At 43.6% G+C, this 25,783-nt stretch overlaps 1 protein-coding gene across 1 annotated transcript in view; it reads left to right on the top strand.

The window, feature by feature from the left end:
• ARSB (arylsulfatase B) overlaps nucleotides 1–25,783 on the top strand; it is a 151,153-nt gene that overhangs the window by 59,427 nt on the left and 65,943 nt on the right. The window contains exons 5-6 of the mRNA XM_077286989.1: nucleotides 10,537–10,780; nucleotides 20,641–20,711. Of these exons, the coding sequence (XP_077143104.1) occupies nucleotides 10,537–10,780; nucleotides 20,641–20,711 (315 nt within the window). The remainder of the gene's footprint in view (nucleotides 1–10,536; nucleotides 10,781–20,640; nucleotides 20,712–25,783) is intronic.

Below are 25,783 nucleotides of genomic sequence, written 5' to 3' on the forward strand. Positions count from 1 at the left end.
GTGAGCTGATAAGTCCAAGTGTATTCAGTCTACACCCACCTGAGTGACAGCTGCAGCTTGTACTGAGCAGTGTGAGATCTCAGCGGGAAGGAAGGACACTGAGAAATGGTCAGTCAAGCTAGGTGGGGGGAGATTGAGTTAAACTTTCATAAAGAATTATAGAGCTATTCTGACATGAAAATCTAAGCAAGTACACCAGCTTCCTAAAGTTTGAGATCTATGTCATATGCACTTTGTATTGTGAAATTTGTGGACAGATTCGCTTGAAGAAACTTTGTCAGCATACTTTAAGCATTACCAACAGCACATTTTTTTTTTTGTTCTCTTTTTATTTGATAGAAAATCCATTTCTTTATTGCCTGACGTAATTTGCTTCACTGAAGTTATGTTATTACTTTTGGGCCAAGGAGGAGCGTGGTCATGTGCTTGCCAGTGGTTTGGAGCCCATGCCCATGTCATTTTCTTTCCATTCTGTTACTGTGTTTCTTTTGAAGCTCATTGAGAACACAGACACTGCTCGTTTTGATTGGCTTTTACGATTGTTATTGGGATGGCTGACAGCTGTCTGCCAAGATGTCTACGCGGCCTTCCTGTGCTCGCTGCCACTAAGCTCCACAGTGCTATTGTTCACATTTAGCCCCCCTTTTTCCCTTTTTTCTTTTTTTTTTTTGCTTAAAATCTTTCCAGCTGTATCCTGATACGGCAACTGGCAGGGTCTTTTAAATTAACTCCAGATTGTATTATTTATTTAGTTCACGATAAGCGACAAAAGACCATAGACTTGCTGCCATGTTTTTTGAGACAGAGTGAGAGGAAGTGACCTCGTTGCTTCAAGCACCTCTCATCTTATGGAGATAAGTTGTGTGTTCACTGATAGAATCTGTCACATCTTTGGTCCGTAATTAAATACATTCAGATTTATTTTCCATTTTATCCTACATTTTAAAGGGGTTTTCCGGCTGACCCTCTGTTGTCATGAGAAACCATCGGCGCCCTGCGATCATGTGACAGGAGCACCGATGGGTGGGATGCGGCTGTTGCGTCTTAAATCCCGCTGTCAGTGATTGATAGCGGGATTTAACTGGTTAACAACTTCATGTCACACCATCCCTATGGCCAGTGCTATCTTCACTCTCCTCTAGTATGGGAGAAGTTGACATCTAAAGGAAGTGGTAGTTGCGGCTGCTCTCTCACTTTTCTACGGATGTCTTGATTTGTCTGAAGGAGGGGAGAGTGAAGCCAGCACTGATTGGCTGCAGGGATCGTGTGACATAATGTCATGCGATCCTCGGGAGATCCAGTGCCGGCACCAAAGGGGAGTAGAAGTATTATTATTTTACTGGGGGAAACATGGGGATTGAGAAGGGGTTGTCCTTCACTCTTTAATTTCACAAGTTGGGTACAGCTGGGGGTAAAACAGTTAGAAACTATGGTCAGAGAAAATAAAGCACCAAGCTGAAGATAAATAAAAGGTGCAGACTTCTATACATAGATATACTAGGAAGTCTTTATAGTGCAATCATTGTAAACACTTCTATTTATACAGTTTTGGTCTGGCGGAAGATAATAGCATTTGCTGTTTCCAGAAATGCTTGGAACACAAGGCATCTAATGAAATATCAGAGCAGTAAAAGACGCTATTTGCAGCACAGTACTAACAGTCTCTAATATCTCTGTTAAATTGATTACAATCTTGGAACAGATCTTCTTCGAGATACTAGTTCTGGTACTTGAATGTCTGACGCTCTTGTGTATGTAGCACAGATACCGTCTTCTCTAGCCAAAACATTCAGCGACTGGCAACGTATCACAGGAGAACTAGTAGTTACGTTACGTGATTTTACCACGTTCTTGGAATAGATACCGAAATCACTAGGCACCACCCACAATAAAGGGTCTAATCCTTGTAACACCACTGTTCTCGCCGGGGTTCTGAAGGCCATTCGTTTATAGGATTGGGCTGTATATGGAATGCATGGAAATACCGCGTGCTCAAACATGAATGACTCGTGGCGTAGGTGTCATTAGATGGTGTAATCATTCATCATATCTATTATCAATCTCCAACTATATAAATTATTTCACTTAAAGGGGTTGTCTCACCACAAAACCCACATTAATATTGAAGCTACCACAATGGGCTGGCTTCCTGCAGATAAGGCAAGCCGCTTTCCACAGATTTCCCATGCAGTTGTAGTACTACATGGTGGTCATTCAGACGAATGTCTTGCTGTTAGAGCCACGTGGAATTAAATGTATAAAACCTCTCTTTAGCAGAAATTTTCTCATAAATCATAATATATTCTGGACTATAAGAAGAATAGTAGTAATCACAGTAGTTTATTGATGTATATAGGGTCAGAGATGCCACCCCATACCGGTTCTCGGGTACCCATAGGTGTACAGGGTCACATCCCAGCTGTACATCAGTGCTAGGCATTCAGAAGCTGGACAGAATAGTTCAGCCATAGAATAGGAGATTCATGCAATTTATCTTCTTTAGGCGTGGCAGCACTTGTTGCCACCCGTGGGCATGGCTCACCCAGGGAGTGCTACCAGCTAATAGAATTTGCCGATGTCTCTGTGTTCAATGCTTAAGAAGGCTGCTATGTATAAGGCCTCATTCACATGTCCGTGTTGCACGTGCATGTTGTATCCATTTTTTTTTCTCTCGGATAAATCATGTACCTATTATAATCTATGATGCCATTCACATGTCAGCGTTTTTTCACAGATCGTGAAAAATTAAGCAGTTAACTAGTGTAGTGAGCTCACGATAGAGAATTTTTAATGAAAGTATATGTAGGATGCTAGCAGGTGCGTAGGATGCAGTGACACACAGGAGACAGCAAGGGTTAACAGGTTCTTTATATAAAACAGTGTTGGAATAAGCAGAGGGGGAAAGGATGTGAATTTGCGGATGGGGAAAGACAAATACAGCAGGTAATAAAAGGTTAACTCCTCAGTCTCTGTGCACTAGAGGAAGGTGGCTGGACGATTCCTCGGTGGCGCCGTACGCGGCGCGAGATGTCTCCAATCTGGTCCCGCAGAAAGGCGATGCACTGTCTCCTTGAGGTGATGAATCCTCCGCGTCCTTCAGCACGTCCGGGCACGCGGTGGAGTAGAGATGGAGGTCCGCAGCACAGCGAATGAAGCAGAAAGTTCCGTAGACAAGGCCGCAGTAGAAGCACACAGTCCAGCGGACACGGCCACATGCGCGGTCCGGTTTTCAACCGGCAACGCAGGGATATGAGTAAGCGGTGGTGAGCGGAGCAAAGGTATGCCCTCTGTACTGGTCACTACAAGGTGCAGATGTCTTTCTGGGCTGTGGGTAGCACGTCTTAGCAGTTTTGCTAGCCGGGTGTGAAGGCACAGCAAGCTGACGTGGGTCCGTCGAGAGGGAGTCAACCGTCTCACTGCTCACAAACTCGTTCCCCGCCAAGTGTCCCGTCTTCCCGCGCACACTGCTACTTAAGTCGGACCCGCCCCCATCAGTCTGGTGTCCTGAACTGCTCCGGTCAGAAATCTCTTCCCCACCGGAATAATAGTGACAGCCCCGATAGTTCCAGCCCAGACACGCAAGAGGGACCATTAGCCTGGCTCTCCTCCCTACATATATTAGAAAATAGATTCAATTATTAGTTTTCAGCAGTGCGGGAACACATGATGTCTTATTACGTCCAATTCTAAAATAGCCGCAAATATCTCCCCAGTTACATCACTAGTTAGGAGCAATTACAAACAGACAAAGTCACTTTATTGTAAATATTATAGATGGAAATAGTTGGCCACAAACTGCAGCGTCGCGCAGCTGATGGCATGTGGATGATGGATATTTTCCTTGCCTGGATAATACAAAAACTTGTTATCCACAGCAAAAAGCTGCAATTATAAACTCAAGCAATAGGGAATGGAATACACATAAAAAGATTTGGGCTAAAGGTTAAACTCGTGGAACAGAAATCACAACAGAGGGGAAAAAAAAGCCGGATCCATGACACAGCGGGTACCACTGGCACCAAAGATGCCCCTCTGACTTACATGGGTCACTGGTATCAAACATGTTATGTCGAGGCATCTGTCATTTTAATGGGAAAAATGTCACTGTATATACCTGTACTGTAGTTTGTAGGAATTATGCGAACAGCCAGAGACCCCCTGTTTTACTGGAAGGTAGGGTTTCCACCAATCAGATCTTAATGACATATCCAATGTTCAAAAGAAAACTGTATGGTCTGCAAAAAAATGTTTATCACCGATGTTTGTACTTCTGATTACAAGCAATCTAGATTGGATGCAATTTAACAAACTTTCAGAACTCTGTCTGTACAGGGGAATACATAGAAATCATGGGACTCCATAATAAAAGTCCATATTGGACCCAACTTGGCACAGTCACTGCACCTAGGCACAGTTGCAAAAGAGAGTGGCTAGAAATATCAAACTTAGCTGGCCAATAATCAGCGATTCTCTCAGCTTTTTGGCCACTAGATAGTCAAGAATTGTGACCAGACTTACAGGACTGGACAGACTGGCACTGGGATGGGGCTATTCATCACATAACCTCCCCAGCTCATGAGCCTCACAACAGTTTTCTGGTCTGCCTCCATTGGAGACGCTGGGTCTGTACAGGTTGTAAGATGATTTTTTTTTTAATTGAATTTATTGTAATGCTGCGCTAATGCTGGTATCCCCGCATGGATCTCCTGCCCCCCGTTGCCTGAGCAAGTGTGTGCAACTGTATGTTGCCAGGTCCCGTGTCCTAGAACCCTGAGCAGCTTGAACCCAAACACCTGGCCCGTATGCAGCCAGGTCCTGAAACTGACTCCTGGTTCTTGTGCAGGCAGGTCCTGAAACTAATCCCCTGGTCCTTGTGAGGCCAGGTCCTGAAACGGACCTCTGGTTCTTGTGCGGCCAGGTCCAGAACTCTGTAGCCTCTCCGGCGGTGCCTGAACCCAGAAACCGAATTGGTGGTACCTGCACCCTGACGCCGCATTGGCAGCACCTGAGATCAGAAGTCGCTCCATCGGTGCCAGAAACAGTACCTGAGACCCATATGTCTGAACGCTTATGCAGCGCCCCAGAGTCCTGGTCGTTGCAGTACTGATGCTCCGCCGCTAAGGGGAGTGATGGTATGTCTGATGGCACTGAAGGAGTTCACCTGACCAGGTATCACAGACACCAATACACTTCATAGTCTGGCCTCCAGGGGGAGCTAAGGGTGCTATGTATTAGGCCTCTCCTCACAATCTGGTAAAACTGGGGGTTGGATAGAAAGTTAGAGAGAAGCTGACTGGGTTGGAACCAGGCAACATCCTGTGGCAGAGGGTGTTGCAGGGGATGATTCAGGGGGTCCCTGTCAGGGGTGGGATCCTGACAGAGGCCTAGCGAACAGGAAAGAACGTTAAGGAACCGCACCTGCACTACATCGCGGCGGTATCTCAAGAAAGGAAAAGAAGCGAGGTTTATTGTGAAGAGTGAGAAACGAGATCGAAGCAAAAAGGAGATAACACCAGTAGGAGTCGTGCTGTAAGATCGAGGCAACATCCTACTGAGGCGCGTAGCCGGTGGCCGGAACGCCGAGGAAGTATTGGGCTCCAAGCATTACTTCAAACAGCGGCAGGACAGTCAGTTATAGGCGGGCTGTCTCACCTAAATCACCTAAGCAGACATAGGGGGCAACTGTGGGAGAGGGGCGTCACTAGGGTCCCAGAAGAACTCCAGGCCTACCCGTCATACGGGTGCGTCCTAGCCATATCATCTGGGGGACGGAGAAGAACATCAGAACAGATAGAAGTTGTGGGAAGTAACATCAGAAACAGACACAACAGTTGTGAGGACTATCCCGTGGTGCTCAGCAGGGAAGTACTACAACACACAGGCGCTAGAAGGAAGGCACAGATTTCCACCTGGAACGGGAACTCTGGAGGTGCCATCGGACCGGCCGGTCTCAGCCAGCCCTGTTAACTGTACTCTGGATTGAGGATCTTGAAGTCTTCAGTAAAGAGGTAAAGAGACTGCAACCCTGTGTCCTCGTTATTCATCGCGACCTGCACCTCGCACCACCACCTACACCTTTCATTGGACGCCCCTTAGCAGGGTCACAGACCGGGTCTAGCCACCGTGACAACCCCAGACCTGAGACAGAGAAGCCCGGTACCGAGTACCCCGCGGCCCTGCGTCTGGGGTCGCTCCACTTACCTTTCTCTGAATCCAGTCCTGTCTGTGACTCCTTGTCAGTATCCATCCTTCCCAAGGAGTAGTCTGAACAGAGCCTGAGTCTGCGAACCTGACCCCTGGGGTCAGCAGCTGCATTATCGGGAACTTCCCAGGAGTGGTACCTGGCGGCTAGCTGCAGCTCAAGCCTGATTCCACCATCCAGAGCTCCAGTGAACACCAGGGGTAGCTGCTTGGCTACGCCCCACCTAGGCAAGCCTGGCCCCGTGGAACAGGGGGTCCACAAACCACGTGCAGCACCTGCGTGCGTGACCTTCTATATGAAAGTAATAATAAAACTTTTATACACAACACAAGTGCATTTCCGGTTTGCATACAGATATTTTACATCCAAATACATATTTCTTTATGAAGTAAATCTAAAAGAACATTCTCAGAAATGTACTCTGCTGTACTCATAGACTTATAAGAAAGCAATATGCGTCTCTAGTCTTTCAAAACGTCGGCTGTTCACAAGGGAAAACGCCAATGGGGTAAGGGAAGGGAGAACCTACATTTCTGATCAGCACTTAGAATAAACTAAAATGGTGCTAACTGGCGGGCTTTCAAAGATGTGTCCCATGTCGACCAAACCTAGTCGGAGAGATCTGTTTCATTGATTGTAATGCTGTAAGTTATTCCAGACTTTTGACACCTTATATCCTAGAATACAGGGACATAAGAGCAGAAAGCTTTGACTGTCTAGGCAGTGCGCTGCCGTCAGGATGTGCAAGAGCTGCTTGGTCTCCCATTTTCCTAAGGGATCGGGGGAAATCTAAAGTAGGTCCTTAGAGGGTTTAGAGGCATGTTGTGCTCCAGAAATGAGTTATTCTGTTCTGCAGCCAGTATTACATCTATTGTGTGTCCAGTTCAACATGAAACATTTGATAAAAGGTCCTCTGTAAAGCTTTAGCATATACTGCAGTAGATATTTGCTTTAAACTGTTAAGAAGAGATTGGATTGGCTAACACCAGAATTGTCCACTTTTTACGTAAGATGATCTTCTAGTCAAGATGTCCTATTTTTTATTATTTTTGTTTTTTTTTCTTTGTGGAAAAAGTATAAGGATTTTTGGGATAGGGTTTTTTATAGTATGTTTAAAAAAGTGAACATTTGAAAAATGGTGTCATGCTGAAAATTGAGTACCGATATTTGCCACAATCGGAGGTCTGTGAAAAAGACAAGAAAAATAATACTTCGACTTGATTCTGGAACAGGAGTTGTGCACACATCTACTATATAATTGTCTAAGGGTCACTTCCGTCTTTCTGTCTGTCTGTCTGTAACGGAAATCCCAAGTCACTGATTGGTCGCGGCAAAACAGCCACGACCAATCAGTGACTGGCACAGTCCGGCGGCAAAATGGCCGCTCCTTACTCCCCGCAGTCAGTGCCCGCTCCATACTTTCCTCCAGTCAGCGCTCACACAGGGTTAATGGCAGCGTTAACGGACCGCGTTATGCCACGGTGTAACGCACTCCGTTAACGCTGCTATTAACCCTGTGTGACCAACTTTTTACCATTGATGCTGCCTATGCAGCATCAATAGTAAAAAGATCTAATGTTAAGAATAATTAAAAAAAATAAAAAATAGTTATATACTCACCTTCCATTGGCCCCTCGGATCCAGAACAGGTCTTTCCCGCTCCTCGCGACACTCCGGTGTTCGCTCCATGCATTGCGATCTCGCGAGATGATGACGTAGTGGTCTCGCGAGACCGCTACGTCATCATCTCGCGAGACCGCAATGCACTCTTGGGACCGGAGCGCGTGAGGAGCATCGGTAAACGCTTCGCCTGGATCTGGGGGCCAACGGAAGGTGAGTATATAACTATTTTTTATTTTAATTCTTTTTTTTAACAGGGATATGATGCCCACATTGCTATATACTACGTGGGCTGTGCTGTATACTACGTGTGCTGTGCAATATACTACGTGGGCTGTGCAATATACTACGTGAGCTGTGCAATATACTACGTAAGCTGTGCTATATACTACGTGGGCTGTGCTATATACTACGTGGGCTGTGCTATATACTACGTGGACTTTGCAATATACTACGTGACTGCAATATACTACGTGGCTCTACAATGTACTACGTGGCTGTTATATACTACGTGGCTCTACTATATACTACGTGGATGACCAATATACTACATACCTGTGCAATACACTACGTGGCTATGTTATATACTACGTGGCTATGTTATATACTACGTACGCTATGTTACATACTACGTAGCTCTATTATATACTACGTAGCTATGTTATATACTACGTCGGTTGTGTTATATACTACGTCACTGTGCAATTATAGTATGTAGCCTGTGCTATATACTACCTACATATTCTAGAATACCCGATATGTTAGAATCGGGCCACCATCTAGTTTTTTTCATAAGTGCCTAAGTCTGACTCAATTGATAAATTTATTTTGGAGATATCATAGCCACCAATTTGAAATGGTTGTTTTTGCGAAAAATGCGTTAAAGTCTTTCGTACTGATTACACAAAGACATGTTTACTTACGATCAATCAACTATTCCAGGACCATAGAGTGATCCTTCCTCGTACTCGTAAAATTCCTGCAGAGCTGCTCTCTCTTTTCTGCGATAAGATCTGTTGTCTCTAATGGAGTCAGACGAACGCCGCTCCGATGGACTTAAATGAGCCTCATTCAGAGTGTGCGCAAACATCTCCACTCGACATAAATCCCATGTTAATGAGAATTGCCAAAAATGTAACTATGTTCTCAATCTTTGCACCCGAATGAAGATGTTTCGGAGAAGAGAATTGTAGAGGTAGGCCTGTTAAAAATGATTGAGGGCATCATACACACCCTGGAAAAATTAAGAGTGAGGGCCGCATGACTACCTTCTAAAAAATTATAGCAAGAGCCGCATGATGACACTACAAAACTTTGAAGCGAGGGTCACATGATGACCCTGTTGATGTGGTGGAGAAGTACCAGAAAAAGAAGAAGCCATGAACCATATACCATTATTTGGGTGGGAAGGGGTGCATGGGAATACACTAGAAAAAAATGAACATTTGAATTGGCTTTATGTTCTACTTTTGTCATCCGGTGGGGTTAAGAAGTTTGGACCCATAGACTCAGCCTCTGCGTGCACCGTCAGCAGCAACCACGATACTCGATCGAGTAATGAGCGTACCTGAGCACCCTGATGCCTGACTGAGTATCGACCAGTGACGAGCACACTCACTCATCACTACGAAGCATCAATACGTGATATCCTCCTGTTCCTTTGAAACGGTATACATTTCTATTTACAGGTGCTGCAATGCTTTCAAGCAGGAAAATAGAAAATGTGCTTATTCTGTTTCCATAACTGGGCTGGAAGTGCGGGCCTGTTTAGACAGCGTTTCTATGAATGTCTGTACTCTGTATTGAACCAGTACTTACACCAAGAACTTTGTCAGACAGTGTAAACTCAACTATAGAAGCAGCTGTAGAGGCATGTATGAACATTACAGGGGAGATTTATTATTAGGCTCAAATTCTTATATTCTGCACAACAAAACAGCAGCAGAAGGTGAAAAGATGATTCTTAGCCTGGAATGTGCAGAAGATGAACATGAGACACTGATGGCTGACTCAACGCTAGCGTTGTCTCCGCCGCACAACGGGGGCAGTGGATGCATTTTTCCAGCGCATCCGCTGCCCCATTGTGAGATGCGGGGAGGTGGGGGCGGAGTTCCGGCCGCGCATGCGCGGTCGGAAAAAGCGGACCGTCGTGAGCAAAAAACGTTACATGTAGCGTTTTTTGCTCCCGACGGTCCGCCACTGCACGACGCATCCGTCGCACGACGGGTGCGACGTGTGGCAATCCGTCACAATGCGTCGCTTCATGTTAATCAATGGTGAAAAAACGCATCCTGCAAACACTTTTGCAGGATGCGTTTTTTCCGCAAAACGACGCATTGTGACGGAATGCAGTTAACGCTAGTGTGAAAGTAGCCTAACATGCAAGAAGAAGGGGGGTAATCTGCATCACAGCTAGACTACAGGGAGACAGAGAGGACAAACTTCAAAAAGCAAAACTGATTTCATAGCAGTGTAACGGCATGATACAATAATAATACAATACTGTATAATTCCCAATTCGTGGTGCATAACCGCTAGCTTGATTAAAAGAGATGGGACACCAGAATTTTTCTGTCACATATAGAAGTGTAGTAATGCCAAGAGGAGGCTAAAAGGGGCTAATTTTTATCTTTACTGTGTTCCCTCACACTCCTGTTCATTTTGGTGGCCAAATCTATCCCAATATATTATTTTCCAGCTTTTTTCCACTACAGATAACGGAGGTGAGACATTGGCTGGTGGTAACAACTGGCCTTTGCGCGGAAGAAAATGGACCCTTTGGGAAGGCGGAGTACGAGGAGTTGGCTTTGTTACAAGCCCCTTATTAAAGCAGAGAGGTGTCACTAGTAAAGAGCTGATCCATATTTCAGACTGGCTGCCAACATTAGTGCATCTGGCTGGAGGAACGATTAATGATACCAAGCCTTTAGATGGATTCAACGTGTGGAAAACCATAAGGTAAGTTTATTTCTTACATGTTATAATCTGTATTAAAAATAAAAAAAGAGATTTTGCAGTTTTTACACTGGCTACACTGAGACTTTTTTAGTCTCGAACTGTCTACTGTTTCAAGAAATAAGACCTGTACTTAGCCATAATAGTCAGATCCCAAACTTAGCTTTTGTATCAAAGTGTCAAATGAGGTTGTGCAAAGGTAATTGTGAAGATAGGGGAGCGGGGTCAGCCTGTGACATCGCCTATTATCAGCTGTGTATAGAGGTGTTACCAGTCATTGTTATCCTGCCTCATATGGAGCCTGCTGAAAACTCTTCCTGAAATACCTGGAAGTATGAGGCTATGTGGACACGTCAGGATTTCTGGCAGAAATTTTCCTGACAAAAAACAGACATTTCTGCCAAAAATCTGCCTGCGTTTTTACCGCGTTTTTGATGCGTTTTTATGCGTTTTTTTGCGTTTTTTTCCCAATGCATAGAATAGCGGGAAAAACGTGGGAAAAAACGCAAAATTAATGAACATGCTGCTTTTTTTTACCGCGATGCGTTTTTTTTGCGGAAAAAAACGCATCATGTGCACAAAAATTGCAGAATGCATTCTAAATGATAGGATGCATAATGCATGCGTTTATAATGAGTTTTTATAGCGTTTTTGTCGCAAAAAAAAAACGCAAAAAAAACCTGAACGTGTGCACATACCCTGCATCTAAAAAAAGCTTTTGTGGCCAGTGTGAAAATTGCAGGATTACAATTTAATTTTTTTCTAATTTGAAAAAAAAGTGAAATAACAAAAAATAATCATGTAACACAGAGACCTGATATAAATACGTGGCAATTAAGAAAGCCATTTCTGCAGTGTGAGAAAGTGGGCATGTGTAGGAACAGTTTTGGCCACAATGATATAGTTCATTGCTAGCCTTAATTACCCAAAAATATTGCCAGTCCCAATGGCGGTTTGCCAGCCATGCTGTTTCAAACCCATACTCCTGTGCCACCCTTGAACTATCGGCAAGGTAGAGGTCTCTTACCGTAGGACGTAAGCTTGAGCGTGAGTACTAACCCCTCTCCTTGTGCAGACTCCCTGGAGTATGGCTACCATGCAGGAAAAAACTATAATGTGATCTATGAACCTTTTGAGGGAGTAGGCATTGGGGAAATAAAAATGGGTTTTAGTTCCTAAGGTAAAACAATGTTCGCTTTGGTAGTACTGACAGGATGCATTGAATACCTTATGTTTTTAATTTGTCATTCAGATGGGTTTGAAAATGCGGGAGGCCGATCACAAATTTGGTGCCCAATTCCTAGCCCTTTTATGGTCTTTGTATTTCTCTGCGCCTCTTGTTTGCTAATATCGATCGTCTGGAGATGGGAATCCTGCATAAGTTTTCACAACCCAGTACCAGAGGGGATAAGGTCAACCATGACTGGGCAGCTACATGGGCATCCTCATTGGTGTGTACGACCCTAGACATGTGCTACCTAGATGAGCATGAGTGTAATGCTCAGTTGTACTGAATGTGTAATGTATCACCAAGACCTGAACGCAATAGAAATGCACAAATCCAATTCTCTGTGTTTTGAAACTCACAGGAAATGTTATCACACAAGTGAAATGTCAAGGATATAAATTCCTGCATTTTGTTTCTTTAGAAGGACAACTAGATTATCCGACCTCTCTAAACAAAGAAAATCGGAGCGATATTTTGAGGCATTTTTTGTTATTTGTAACTAGTCTAGGACAATGGTCTTTGGGTAATTGAGCTAGTAACTCATTGTTTTACCTTTTGGCTACAGTATAATTGAGGTGAAGATACTTTTTGTTCACTGGAATTCTTAGGGTATGTGCACACGTTCAGGTTTTTCCGCGTTTTTTCGCAATAAAAACGCTATAAAAACACATTAAAAACACATACATTATGCATCCTATCATTTAGAATGCATTCTGCATGTTTTGTGCACATGGTGCGTTTTTTTCTGCGAAAAAAATGCATCGCGGTAAAAAAAAAAAGCAGCATGTTCATTAATTTTGCGGATTTTTCTGCGTTTTTACCGCAATTCTATGCATTTGGAAAAAAACGCACAAAAAAAAGCGTCAAAAACGCTGTAAAATTGTGGTAAAAACCGCATGCGGATTTCTGGCAGAAATGTCCGTTTTTTTTCAGGAAAATTTCTGCCAGAAATCCTGACGTGTGTACATAGCCTAAGACTTGGGTTTTGCCTTGGTAAACCTACACATGTATACAAATGGCAATATCCTAGTATAGTTGGATTTTGGTCATCTCTTCCTTATATACCGTACATCACTTATTGTTTCATTGTAGTAAAGTAATGATACATACATAACACATAAGAATTATAATTCCACAATATATAATCTGGAGCGTGATAATCCTGCAATAAGTCCAGAAGTAAGAGATCCAATATCATATTTGCTAATTTTTTCCAAATTGGAGAGTTTTAGCATATGTCAGTTGCATCGCCCCTGTTTCTTTTTTTCCTGAGCCAAAACACAGCTGATGGAAAAATGGCGACTCTGTGCTCGTGTATAATAGAATCCTTAGCTCGATGACAGGAAAACATGGCACACAGCCAGCGTTCCTCTGTCCACGTCTGTGACATGTCCAATGTCACCATTAACTCCACCAGACATAAACCTGATCCCAGGAGTCTATGAATTCAGTAAAAAGTGGCATATTTGAACGAGCTTCTTATACTATGGAGTTTTATGTACAGTACAGACCAAAAGTTTGGACACACCTTCTCATTTAAAGATTTTTCTGTATTGTCATGACTATGAAAATCGTACATTCTCGCTAAAGGCATCAAAACTATGAATTAACACATATGGATTTATATACTTAACAAAAAAGTGTTAGACTAGTGAAATTATGTGTTATTCTAGGTTCTTCAAAGTAGCCACCTTTTGCTTTGATGACTGCTTGCACACTCTTGGCATTCTCTTGGTGAGCTTCAAGAGGTAGTCACAGGGCACACCTGTGAAGTGAAAACCATTCCCGGTCAGGTTTTATAAGTGGGATTTCTTGCCTTATAAATGGGGTTGGGACCATCAGTTGTGTTGTGCAGAAGTCTGGTGGATACACAGCTGATAGTCCTACTGAATAGACTGTTAGCTGCTTTTTTTCTTGCCATAATATAAATTCTAAGTAAAGAAAAACGAGTGGCCATCATTGCTTTAAGAAATGAAGGTCAATCAGTCCGAAAAATTGGGCAACCTTTGGAAGTGTCCCCAAGTGCAGTAGCAAAAACCATCAAGCGCTACAAAGAAACTTGCTCACATGAGGACCACCCCAGGAAAGGAAGACCAAGAGTCACCTCTGCTTCTGAGGATAAGTTTATCCGAGTCACCAACCTCAGAAATCGCAGGTTAACAGCAGCTCAGATTAGAGACCAGGTCAATGCCACACAGAGTTCTAGCAGCAGACACATCTCTACAACCACTGTTAAGAGGAGACTTTGTGCAGCAGGCCTTCATGGTAAAATAGCTGCTAGGAAACCACTGCTAAGGACAGGCAACAAGTAGAAGAGACTTGTTTGGGCTAAAGAACACAAGGAATGGACATTAGACCAGTGGAAATCTGTGCTTTGGTCTGATGAGTCCAAATTTAAGATCTTTGGTTCCAACCACCGTGTCTGTGTGCCACGCAGAAAAGGTGAACGGATGGACTCTACATGCCTGGTTCCCACCGTGAAGCATGGAGGAGGAGGTGTGATGGTGTGGGGGTGCTTTGCTGGTGACACTGTTGGGGATTTATTCAAAATTGAAGGCATACTGAACCAGCATGGCTACCACAGCATCTTGCAGCGGCATGCTATTCCATCCGGTTTGCATTTAGTTGGACCATCATTTATTTTTCAACAGGATAATGACCCCAAACACACCTCCAGGCTGTGTAAGGTCTATTTGACCAAGAAGGAGAGTGATGGGGTGCTACGCCAGATGACCTGGCCTCCACAGTCACCAGACCTGAACCTAATCGAGATGGTTTGGGGTGAGCTGGACCGCAGAGTGAAGGCAAAAGGGCCAACAAGTGCTAAGCATCTCTGGGAACTCCTTCAAGATTGTTGGAAGACCATTCCCGGTGACTACCTCTTGAAGCTCATCAAGAGAATGCCAAGAGTGTGCAAAGCAGTCATCAAAGCAAAAGGTGGCTACTTTGAAGAACCTAGAGTATAAGACATAATTTCAGTTGTTTCACACTTTTTTGTTAAGTATATAATTCCACATGTGTTAATTCATAGTTTTGATGCCTTCAGTGTGAATGTACAATTTTCATAGTCATGAAAATACAGAAAAATCTTTAAATGAGAAGGTGTGTCCAAACTTTTGGTCTGTACCGTGCAGCTCTACGACTGTCCAGTAATTGATAATCCAACATCTGAGATTAGTGACAACTTGAGCGAATATGTTCGGGTTCCCTCTCATTCGGCAAGCTATAGCGCTTACCAAATAAGCTGCAGAGGGATCCCGGCTTCCTGGATTGCGCCGGCTGATGAGCTGACCGGCGCCGCAGCTTCATGTGTCACGGCTGTGTCTTAGTCACAACACATGCCCAACAAACAGGCTGCCCATACATGTGTCGCTGTAGCTTGCCGAATAAGAGGGAACCCAAGCAAATTCGCTCATCTCTAGTGACAAGCAAGGAATTGTAAAGCACAGTGGTTAATTTGATTTCCTGGAGGAAGTACAGAGAGATGGCAGGGTTTTAATTTTTATATTTTGGGAATATAGGGATTTTCATCAAAAGATGTCAATATTGCTGACAGATCATCATTTATCTCTTCTCCCCTCAGATCGTAATATAATAATCTTTATTTATAGCGCCAACATATATATATGTCTTGTGGAGGATATAGATGCATGGAGTGGACTCGGGAGTGTAGTCTGCTCCATACAATGCAGGAGCTGGCTGTGTTATACAGCAGGCACCTGCCTCTAACAGGATAGATCACTGATGTGTACCCACTGAAGTGCCATTGTCAGTCTTTAGCAGCAGCATTTAAATGGCGCAATCCCTGTGGGTCGTCCGTTCCAGCGCACATTGATATACTCAGAACTCAAACGGGGTGTCAATGGGTTGCCATGTCAGCCTGGGGCCTGCTGAAGTATTGCAGTATATAGTACAAGCTATCAATTGATCGGCAGTTCAAATTCCCCAGGGGGACTAAGAAAGTAATGTGAAAAGTCATTGAAAAATAAAAGTTAAAAAAAAGTCTAAAAAAGACATTAAAGTTTGAATCGCCTCTCTTTTCCCCCTTCCAAAAATAAATCAAATGATAAGAATAAATCAGAATATTCAGTATCACCATGTTTGTAAACTATCAAAATATAAAATTATTTAACTTTAAAAGTTAAATAAATATATTGAAATGTCAGAGTTGAGATTTTTCATTCATTGCACCCCCCCCCCCAAAAAAAAAACAATGGAATACAAAGAGATTAGAACATACAGTATATCCTAATATGCTGCCAATAAAAAATATTGCTCTGCATGCAGAAAACCAGCTCCCACATAGGTCTCTGGATAGAAAAATAATAAAAAGTCATGCAACAGTGACAGAGGCCAGTTTTTTTTTTTTCATACTAGATGTGTTTAAGCCTTTAAAATAAGTATAAAAAAACCCTAACTTTTGTGTTACCCTAATCATTCTGACTCGTACAATCCCATCGCCACAATTTTTACCATACATTGAAAGCGTTAAAAATACCCCCCTGAAAAAATAAATTTGAGAAATTGAGTTTTTGTTTTTTCACTGTTTCACCTCACTTGGATTGTTTTCCCTTTTTTCAGAACATTCAGTGTTAAAATTAATGGTGTCATTCAAAAGTATATCTTGTCCCAGAAAAAGAAACCTTTATATGACTGTATTAATGGGGAAAATGCAAAAGTTATGGCTCATGGAAGAAGAGAAGGCAAAAACTGAAGGTTTTGTATCATTAAAAAAACTGGTCTGGTTTAGAAGATTACTTTTGTGGACCCCATAAGGGAGTAGACCCTTACAAAGAGCTAGTCTTGTCCTGGGGGACTTGTACTGTCCAGCATTACAGAGAAAACCAATTGATATGAAAGCCCACTGGGTATACTTCATTTGACCTGTAGAGGCGCTGCAGGATTTGTTTCCAGGTTCAGATTTGGTCACTATGTTCCACTGCCTAGCTAAAATGTCCGTTCTACATGATGTATCTCCTGACCTCATCTTCTGCTCTGCAGTATTCATTATATAGACTTGCACATGTATAATAAAGACCAGATTCTTCACCTTCGGTTGCGTGGGAATAGTCGCTAAACGTGAACATCCCCCTTAAAATCTGTTAGTCATGTGCATGTGCTTATGTGAACAAGCCCTAATAGAGCATGCAAAGTGTCCCTCACAATCCAGCATTCGGATGATGGAGTCTCTTGGTTATAGACCCAGGTTTCCTTTTCTCTGGAGGAAGTTTCCAGTGAGTAAAGAAATGATTGTTTTTCATTAGGCCTGGAATGTTTCATTTCCTCAGCTGTTTTGATCTCGGAGCATTACATGTGACTTCTTCCCAATAAGGAATCATCGCACTAATTTCTCCGCTCCTCAGATGACAATACTTACAATATGTCATCCCCACTATTTTTTTAATCATTCGAGTTCTTTTTTTGTGGGGCGAGACTGGAGGCTGAAATGAAATATTTCTATGGGATGCCTTACTGCTCATTCTCATTGCATTTATTCTTTTAGACTTTTAAGGTAAAAGGAAATCTAAAGTAAATTTTTTCTTACATTCTCTATTTAGTATGCGAACTTTGGAGGAAATTAAAAAATAAGCATTTAATACCATGAAACGCAACAAATTGAATTGGTTTATATAGAAAATGTCCGAAAAAAAGTCACTGCTGGGTGTGGACAAGGCAAACTGCAGGGGAGGGTTTCATGAAATTTGCTATATTAAAGGGTACTTGGGGTTCAGCTGGTTCAGATTTTGAGAATTCAGGTCTACCAGGAGTAAAAATGGGAATCTTGCCGAAGATATTTATGGCATATCCACAGGATAGGGAACAGTTCCCTTTGCAAATTTTCACCAGTATTCATGGTCACATTACTGCCGTTTCATGTAGGTTTCTGAATAATAAAATATTGTTTCAGAATCTCCCTGGGGATCATATAGCTACGGTACAAAAATGCAGTGAATGACAGCTAGGAATTATCGTAGAGAGCTTTCTGAGTTTTAAAATGTATATATTTTTAATTTCTCTCTGTTGCAGAGATATTAGGTTGTAAGGTTTAGTTTGTAACTTATGGGATGTTCTATTGAGCATTACCTCAGATTCTTCTCTGGGAGGTGTACTTTTTCCCCTGTCAGAGTTTGATCCCAGTGTGATTCGATTTTCTTGCATGAGAGAATTGCAGCACAGATGTTGGAGAAGATGAGAACTTAATGTCTCCATCTTCTCCATTATCTCTGTGCGCGAGCATCAGATTGCACTTGGATCACGTCCAAGCAGGGCCGGCGTTAGGAGCAGGCAGACCACACAGCCGCCTAGGGCCCACGCTCTTCCAGGGGCCCCCAGCCAGTGGCCGCTATGGGGGCCCGGCGCCACCCCCTACCCGCATCACGCATTCAAATTATCGGCATCATAGATGGCAATAAAGTTGAAAGCAGTGATGGAGGAGAGAGCGTCATGTGACGCTCCCTCTCCCATCACTCCCTCTCTGTCTGTGACTCAGCGTGTTTCAGCAATGGAATTGGTGAGATGCTGAGACTCTCTGCAGAAGTGAGAGCAGCAGGGGCACGAGGAGGAGAGATAAGTAATGTGTGTGTGTATGTTTGTGTGTGTGTGTCTGCATTATAGTGTATGTGTGTGTGTCTGCATAATAGTGTGTGTGTGTCTGCTGTACGTTAGTGTGTGTGTGGGGGGACTACACTATACTGTGTGTGTGGGGGCTGCATTATACGGTGTGTTTGGGGGGCTGCATTATACTGTGTGTGGGGGGCTGCACTATAGTGTTTGTGGGGGGCTGCATTATAATCGGGGGCTGTATTCTCTGAGGGGGCTGCTTTATACTCTGGGGCTGCTTTATACTCTTAGGGAGCTGCATTATTATACTGTGTGTGGGGTCTGCATTTTACTGTGTGTGTTTGTGGGGGGCTGCATTATACTGTGTGTGGGGGGCTGCATTATACTGTGTGTGGTGGGAGCTGAATTATAGTGTGTGGGGGTTGGGCCTGCATTATACTCTGGGGGGCTGCATTATACTGTATGTGTTGGGGCTGCATTACACAGTGTGTAAAGTGGGCTGTACTACACTGTGTTTGTGGGGCTGGAGCCTGCATTATACTGTGTGTGGGGCTGCATTATACTCTGAGGGGGCTGCAGTCTTCTTTATGAGGGGGGCTGCAATATACTCTGAGGGGGCTCTGTACCAATCATTCTTCCTCAGCCGGAATAAGGGTAGGTGCGCACGGTCAGTAAACGATGCAGGTTGGACGCTGTGTACTTGGGCAACGGCCAGATGTTACAGCATAGGGGATGGGATTTCAAGAAATCCCATGCCCACTATGCATGCACAGATGCCCGCAGCTCACCCGCGGAGACGCACATGTGGTGTGTCTCACCAGACCACAGCATGTCAATTTATCTTTGTCTCCCAAGATAAATTTCACCCGTACAATGTATTGGACGCAGTGAATCTGCACGGTTCAATGAACACATGCGGATTCACCTGCGTTCAATAGCCGGCAGCGGACATGTGCTGCTTCCAAAGTGCTGCCAATTACTGAACGTGTGCACCTACCCTAAGAGGGCCGGGAAACAAGCGTCGAACAAATTCAATATTGTCGATCATGCTCATCTAGCGGCCTGACAGAAATGTTTCTGTGTGATGTTGCATTTGGGGCCCCACTTTAAACTTTTGCCCAGGGCCCCACTTTGTCTAAAACCAGCCCTGCACCCGAGTGCAATCCAGTGTTTCACACGCACCTATAGACTTGAACGGGTGTGTGTGGCCCTATTTGCAGAGCCAGTCCCACCATGCTGTTTTGAATAATCCTAGATCTGCACTGCCCCATAGTATAACATTGGGCCGAGTGTTATCCGATAAAACATCAGAGAGCACTCGGCCGTGTTATACTGTACACTCAAGTGAGCGAGCCCTAAGGGGACCTCTTCCACCTCCAAAGTAGCACATAAAGGAGTTCTATATGGTAAGTTCCTGGACTGCACAGGGCCCACAAACTGGTTTTGCACAGGGGCCTTCTTCTGTCTTTGTCCCACTTTGCTGCAAATAGAGAGAACAACCTTGTTAATTGTATCCATCGATGCATAACTTATCTCTTGGACCCAGGTGCAAAATTTGGAACAACGCCGGCCACCTACTATGTGCCAGCTATAATAAGTGTCTTATTTTGTGGCAGAGGAGCCTTTGGGCTCTTTTAGACACGAACAATACAATTGCCACCTCTGCACCCCTTTATGCATGCCCTTGTATCTAATAGCTGCCAATATCAAATTCTGTATGTGATCGATCATAATTGAAATGTGTATTTACCAATCTATTTTTAATTGCTTATATAGCACCAATGTACTTTACAGCATTGTACTCCGATATACACATATAATTTATCATGTGCAATAACTATAATTCCGCAGATCTGTTATCCACAATACATCGCTGATCATTTTTCGTTTGATGGTATATATATAGTCAGCTACGTGTCATTTTATGCAGCTGAGCTTGAAAAAAAAAAAGTGCCTAATGGTTTACTGTCAGGCCAGTTATTTCCTAAAGCTCTAACAAAGGAAGCATTAAAATAGAAAATGCAATTAGCAGATGTTAGAAGGAGAATAATGTTTGGCTTTTCTTCTGTTTTAGTGAAGGAAGCCCTTCCCCCAGAGTGGAGCTGCTGCACAACATAGACCCTCTCTACAATGATGACTCCCCCTGTAAGTAACACACTTCTTGCATTTCGGTCAGATCTTGCTGCACTTCATTAAAGGAAAAGAGAAATTCTGGCTTCAATGAAGAACGTATAGTCATAAGGCTTCTGGGCTGGATGGTGGCAGGAGTAGATGGCCAAGCCCAATAGATCTTTCTAGGAGTCCCTGTAGTCTTCCTAAATGTTCTGCGGCCGTTCAGCTTTTTGATTCCTTATACAGTCACTGTCACAAACTTCACATAAATCAATAGTACGAGTGAAAACAAGAACCTTTGTAATATATATTATCAGAGAAATATGCTTCTTTTCCAACTTATGAGCCACCTCCCATCTGTTTCCTGAACTCGCCATCCACAAATTAAAATACGACTGCAAGCTATTTTTATAGACACAGTGAAGTATCAGGTCACAGCTGATGGGAGGAGGAGTGATGAGCACTTGGCACAGTGAGAAACCAGACAGCTTGTGCTGCAGCTTTTATCAAATGTGTCTCTTTAGTACTGGATTTACAGCAACACAGCTCAGTGCTGCTTTATAATATCTTCCATGCTGCTTCTGTCTCATTTGCTACAGGGAAAAAAAAGCAGGAATTCCTCTGTGTGTACTCTGTAAGGAGGATATCATAGCATCTAATATTCACCCACCAGCTCAGAGACAACAGAAAATTGCAAATAGAGCCTGCAGAGGTGAAAAATGCAGGATGCAAGTCACCTGGTGGCCAGAACTAGTGTTATTTCTCATGTACACACACAACAGCTCATTTTGAAAAGTCAACTAAAACGGGGACGTGTTAAAAAAATAGTATATCACTAGTATGAGAGAAGTAGGTAGAGGAGACCTATACACAGGGTAGATTATCAAAAGAATAGGGTGGAGAACATAGGAGTGAGCAGTGAGCTCTGAACTTGCAGCTTCACAAGCAAGCCGGTCCCAGAAAGCAGATCGTGAATGTGAAGAACAATTCAGAAATGAAGCAGCAACATAGTACGACTTTAGGATGCGTAGATAGATATGTGTTTTATTTATGAACGGGGTCCACATAGCAGTGGTTTAAAGACAGCTGGTACACTTTGTTCTAACCTTTTAGCCATTGATTCGAAAATGCCTCGGCACCAGAAGTAATCAGTGATGTAGACTAGAGGATCCTTTTTTTATTTCATTTTCAACAGTAAAAACTAAGGGTATGTACGAGTGACATCTGTGTTTTTCACGGATAGCACTCAAACCTATGATAGTCTATGGGGCTGTTCATATGTCCATTTTTTGTTCTTCATACCGAGAAGTCCACAGAAAATGTCAGAGACATGTCTCATTCTGATGAGACCCAAGTGCAGTCCAATTTTCACTGACTGTCAGAATGGAGCAAGTGGAGAAACCTTTTTTTTCTACATGTGCAATAAAAACTGACACTCGGACCACACTTTCATCAAATTCTGATCAAAAGCCTGATGAGAATCGTCGTCTGATTTTTCCATATATGAGAAAAAGAGACCAGGTGAACAGCCCCATATGGCCCATTTAGACAAACCAATATTCGAGGACAAGTTTTCGTACGAATGCATGTTCCCAGCTATTAGCAAAATGCTCTTTCATTTGGTGCAATTATTTTTTAAGCTTTCTTAAAAATCAGTTCTCATCTGTACACTGACCTGTGTAAACCGTTGATGTGCTGCGATAACGTGATATTCTTTGGGCCTGATCTGCCACATTAGCGATCATTCTGTGCACTTTGAATGTTCGTTAACCTGTTTAAATCGACGAGTAAACGATTGGCGGTGGGCTTCCACATAGCTGATCAGTGGGCGCTTAAAAATAAAAAGGAATGTCTACACCAGTGTTGCCCAAACTCCAGTCCACACGGCCCCCAACCGATCATGTTTTCTTTAGTATTGTAGAGGTTATTTAATTATTTTAAAGGCATCATAACTTGCCACAAGTTAGGTACAATACTAAGGAACTCCTGAAAACATGGTCTATTGGGGGGCCGTGAATACTCAAGTTTGGAAACCGCTGCTCTACACCAAGTATTACTGAAATCTAGTGGCAATGTTGAAATGTTTGCTATAGTCGGGTGGCGGCGGAACTCAACACTTAAGCACTTCTCTGTAATTGGAAAAGAGACCTTTCTACCACACATAACACTTTATTACCAATTTACAGAATAGGTGATAAATGTGTGATTTGTGATCTGTGAATTCTGACAACTGGGACCTTCAGGGATAAGTCAAGTGTCCTGTAAATGAATAGATCAGTAGTGAACTTACGAATAATTCACTCTGTAAGGCAGCGGTTGTAAAACATGCGCAGTACCGCACCTATAAACTCATAAAAGTGAGTGGAGCACTGGTCATGCATGCCCACTGCTCTTCGAATCAGACAGGACCTTGAGACACCTGTTTTTTGGGATTAGTGGTGGTCTCAGTGGTCATATAACGGGGTTGTCTTCTTTCAGAAAAATATAGCAAAATACTCACCCTCCCTGGGTCCTGTGCGAACTCCCTGCTGCTGGTCCTGTCTCGGTGTTATGTCTGTAGCGGTGGCGTCAAATCAGCATTGTGCATCACCGCTGTAGCCTGTGGCTCTGCCGAGGTTGGCGACACTCAGCACTGAGCTCAGTGATCGGCTAAAGCTGATATGTTTGCTGTTGATATGACACCACTGCTAAAGCCAGTAGGGAGCCGGCACTGGACCCAGGGAAGGTGAGTACCTGCTGAGTTTGTTGTTTTAGGTGTTATACTGGGGAATACCCCGTTAACTGAATAAATGAAGATTGTAGAATAATCCCTTTAGAATTAGAGGCATGGTCTATGTCTAGGTTGTATATCCCCTCCAAAATCTCCATACCCATTGATGACTACGTTCATGTGGCGTCATCTTGAATATTACATTTCTGGTCTCTGAGAGAACTGGAAGGTCATCCACAGTGGCATTCACATCTGTGTCACTGTTTATCATTACACACTTCTGAAACATCCCGAACATAATGGAAAATGCTGTAATGAGATCACTATTTTTACCAACTGTTATATAAACTTTGGATATGAGAATCCCGAGCTTCCTGTGGGACCGTCCCATGAGATGACGTCATCGCTCATTGTTCCTAATACACATTATCACATGGAAGGATTACCAGCCCCGATCAGGACTGATTCTGTGGGAAGGTTGGAGATTGTACGCTGGCAGCTGAGCTTCTCGCCATGGTGGTGCAGAACGAGGGTGGTCTATCCTGGCACCATGAACGCTTCTAAACATTAATATCTTGATCTCCTAATTACGTGACTGACAAATCTATGTACACAGAGTTAATTCCTTGGTTTTGATTATAGCTGCCAATTTTGTTATTCCCCGTTCAGGGATTTCCGTACAATTAACCTACCTCCCGCTGTGTCCTGTATGTTAAAAGATGTTGACATCCAGCCATACACACAATCACCGCTCTGTGCTGGGATCATTCCCAATAGATTGCTTTAGGAAAAATGAATGTTATTGAAAACTTGAACCAGTGAGGAAAAAAATTGTAAATTATTACTCGCTAACAGGAGCTGTTAATGGGAAAATACCAGTGCCACCAAAAACGTGAAGATGTTTCCAACCTACTTGTTTTATATCTATGCTGAAATGATGATGAGTGAACGTGCTCGGATAAGGTGTTAGCATGCTCGGGTGCTAACCGAGTGTCTTCGGCGTGCTCGAAAAATGTGTTCGGGTCTCCCGGCTGTTCTACAGCGACGACACACACAGGGATTGCCCAACAAACAGGAAATTCCTGCATTTGTTGCTGCTGTTGAACCGCCATGAGACATGCAGCCGCGGGGACTCAATATTATTCGAGCACGCCGAAGACACTCATATAACACGTTATCCGAACACGTTCCCTCCTCACTACTTTTTAGTTAGAGTACTCCCTTAACAATGTGCTGATCACAGGATTTGCTGTGATGATCAACTGTCTTCTGTGGGAAAACCTGGAAGGAAATCTACATTATCCAGCACCACCACAGGCGAAGAAAATTTCATCTCCACCATAGAGCAAAGGAAGCATTAGCACCCATTTAGGGTATGTGTCCACGTTCAGGCTTGCTTCAGGCTTTGGTCAGGATTTTATGCAAGTAAAATCCTGACCAAAACTGCACCTGAGGTCACTGGCAGGTCACCTGCGGTGTGCCTGCGTGTTTTGCTCATTGTAGCAACATGCTGCGTTTTGAAAAAACGCACCGCGCATGCGTTTTCGCGGCAAAAACGCATGCGTTTTTTAACGCATAGTGGAGTCGGGATTTCATGAAATCCCCTCCACTATGCTGTAACATCTGGACGCTGCGTTTTTGACGCTGCGGAAAAACGCAGCGTCAAAAGCGCAGCGTTTCCTGAACGTGGACACATACCCTTACTCTGTCCATTAATTGGGATTAAGCGTTTGTTTCCCAATTGAGCAATCACTCACAGAACAAGCAATATGTTTGTTGGGTGAAATGATAGTTGAGCTGGATTAAAAAATCATCCTTTTCGGCAGCACCTGTGTAAATCGGACACGTGCTGCTGGTAAAATGAAGTTTTATGCCGACAGAATGATCATATTAATCATCATTCTGTGCGCATGAAAGTGCAGTCTGCTTGTCTTCACAGGCCATTAAAAAACTGTCTTGCTTTATTTCTATGGCAACCAGAAACCATATTGCTGGACAATGGAAAGCTAATACGTTGTCGATATTCCAGGTGAAGAGAAGGATTGAAGGGAACCTGTCACCCCCAAAATCGAAGATGAGCTAAGCCCACCGGTATCAGGGGCTTATCTACAGCAGTCTGGAATGCTGTAGATAAGCCGCCGATGTAACCTGAAAGAAGAGAAAAAGAGGTTAGATTATACTCACCCAGGGGCGGTCCCGATGTGGTCCGGTCCGATGGGCGTCGCGGTCCGGTCCGGGGCCTCCCATCTTCATAGGATGATGTCTTCTTCTTGTCTTCACGCTGCGGCTCCGAGCGCAGGCGTACTTTGTCTGTCCTGTTGAGGGCAGAGTAAAGTACTGCAGTGCGCAGGCGCTGGGCCTCTCTGACCTTTCCCGACGCCTGTGCACTGCAGTA

This window comes from Ranitomeya variabilis, chromosome 1, assembly GCF_051348905.1.
Source record: "Ranitomeya variabilis isolate aRanVar5 chromosome 1, aRanVar5.hap1, whole genome shotgun sequence".
NCBI lineage: Eukaryota > Metazoa > Chordata > Amphibia > Anura > Dendrobatidae > Ranitomeya > Ranitomeya variabilis.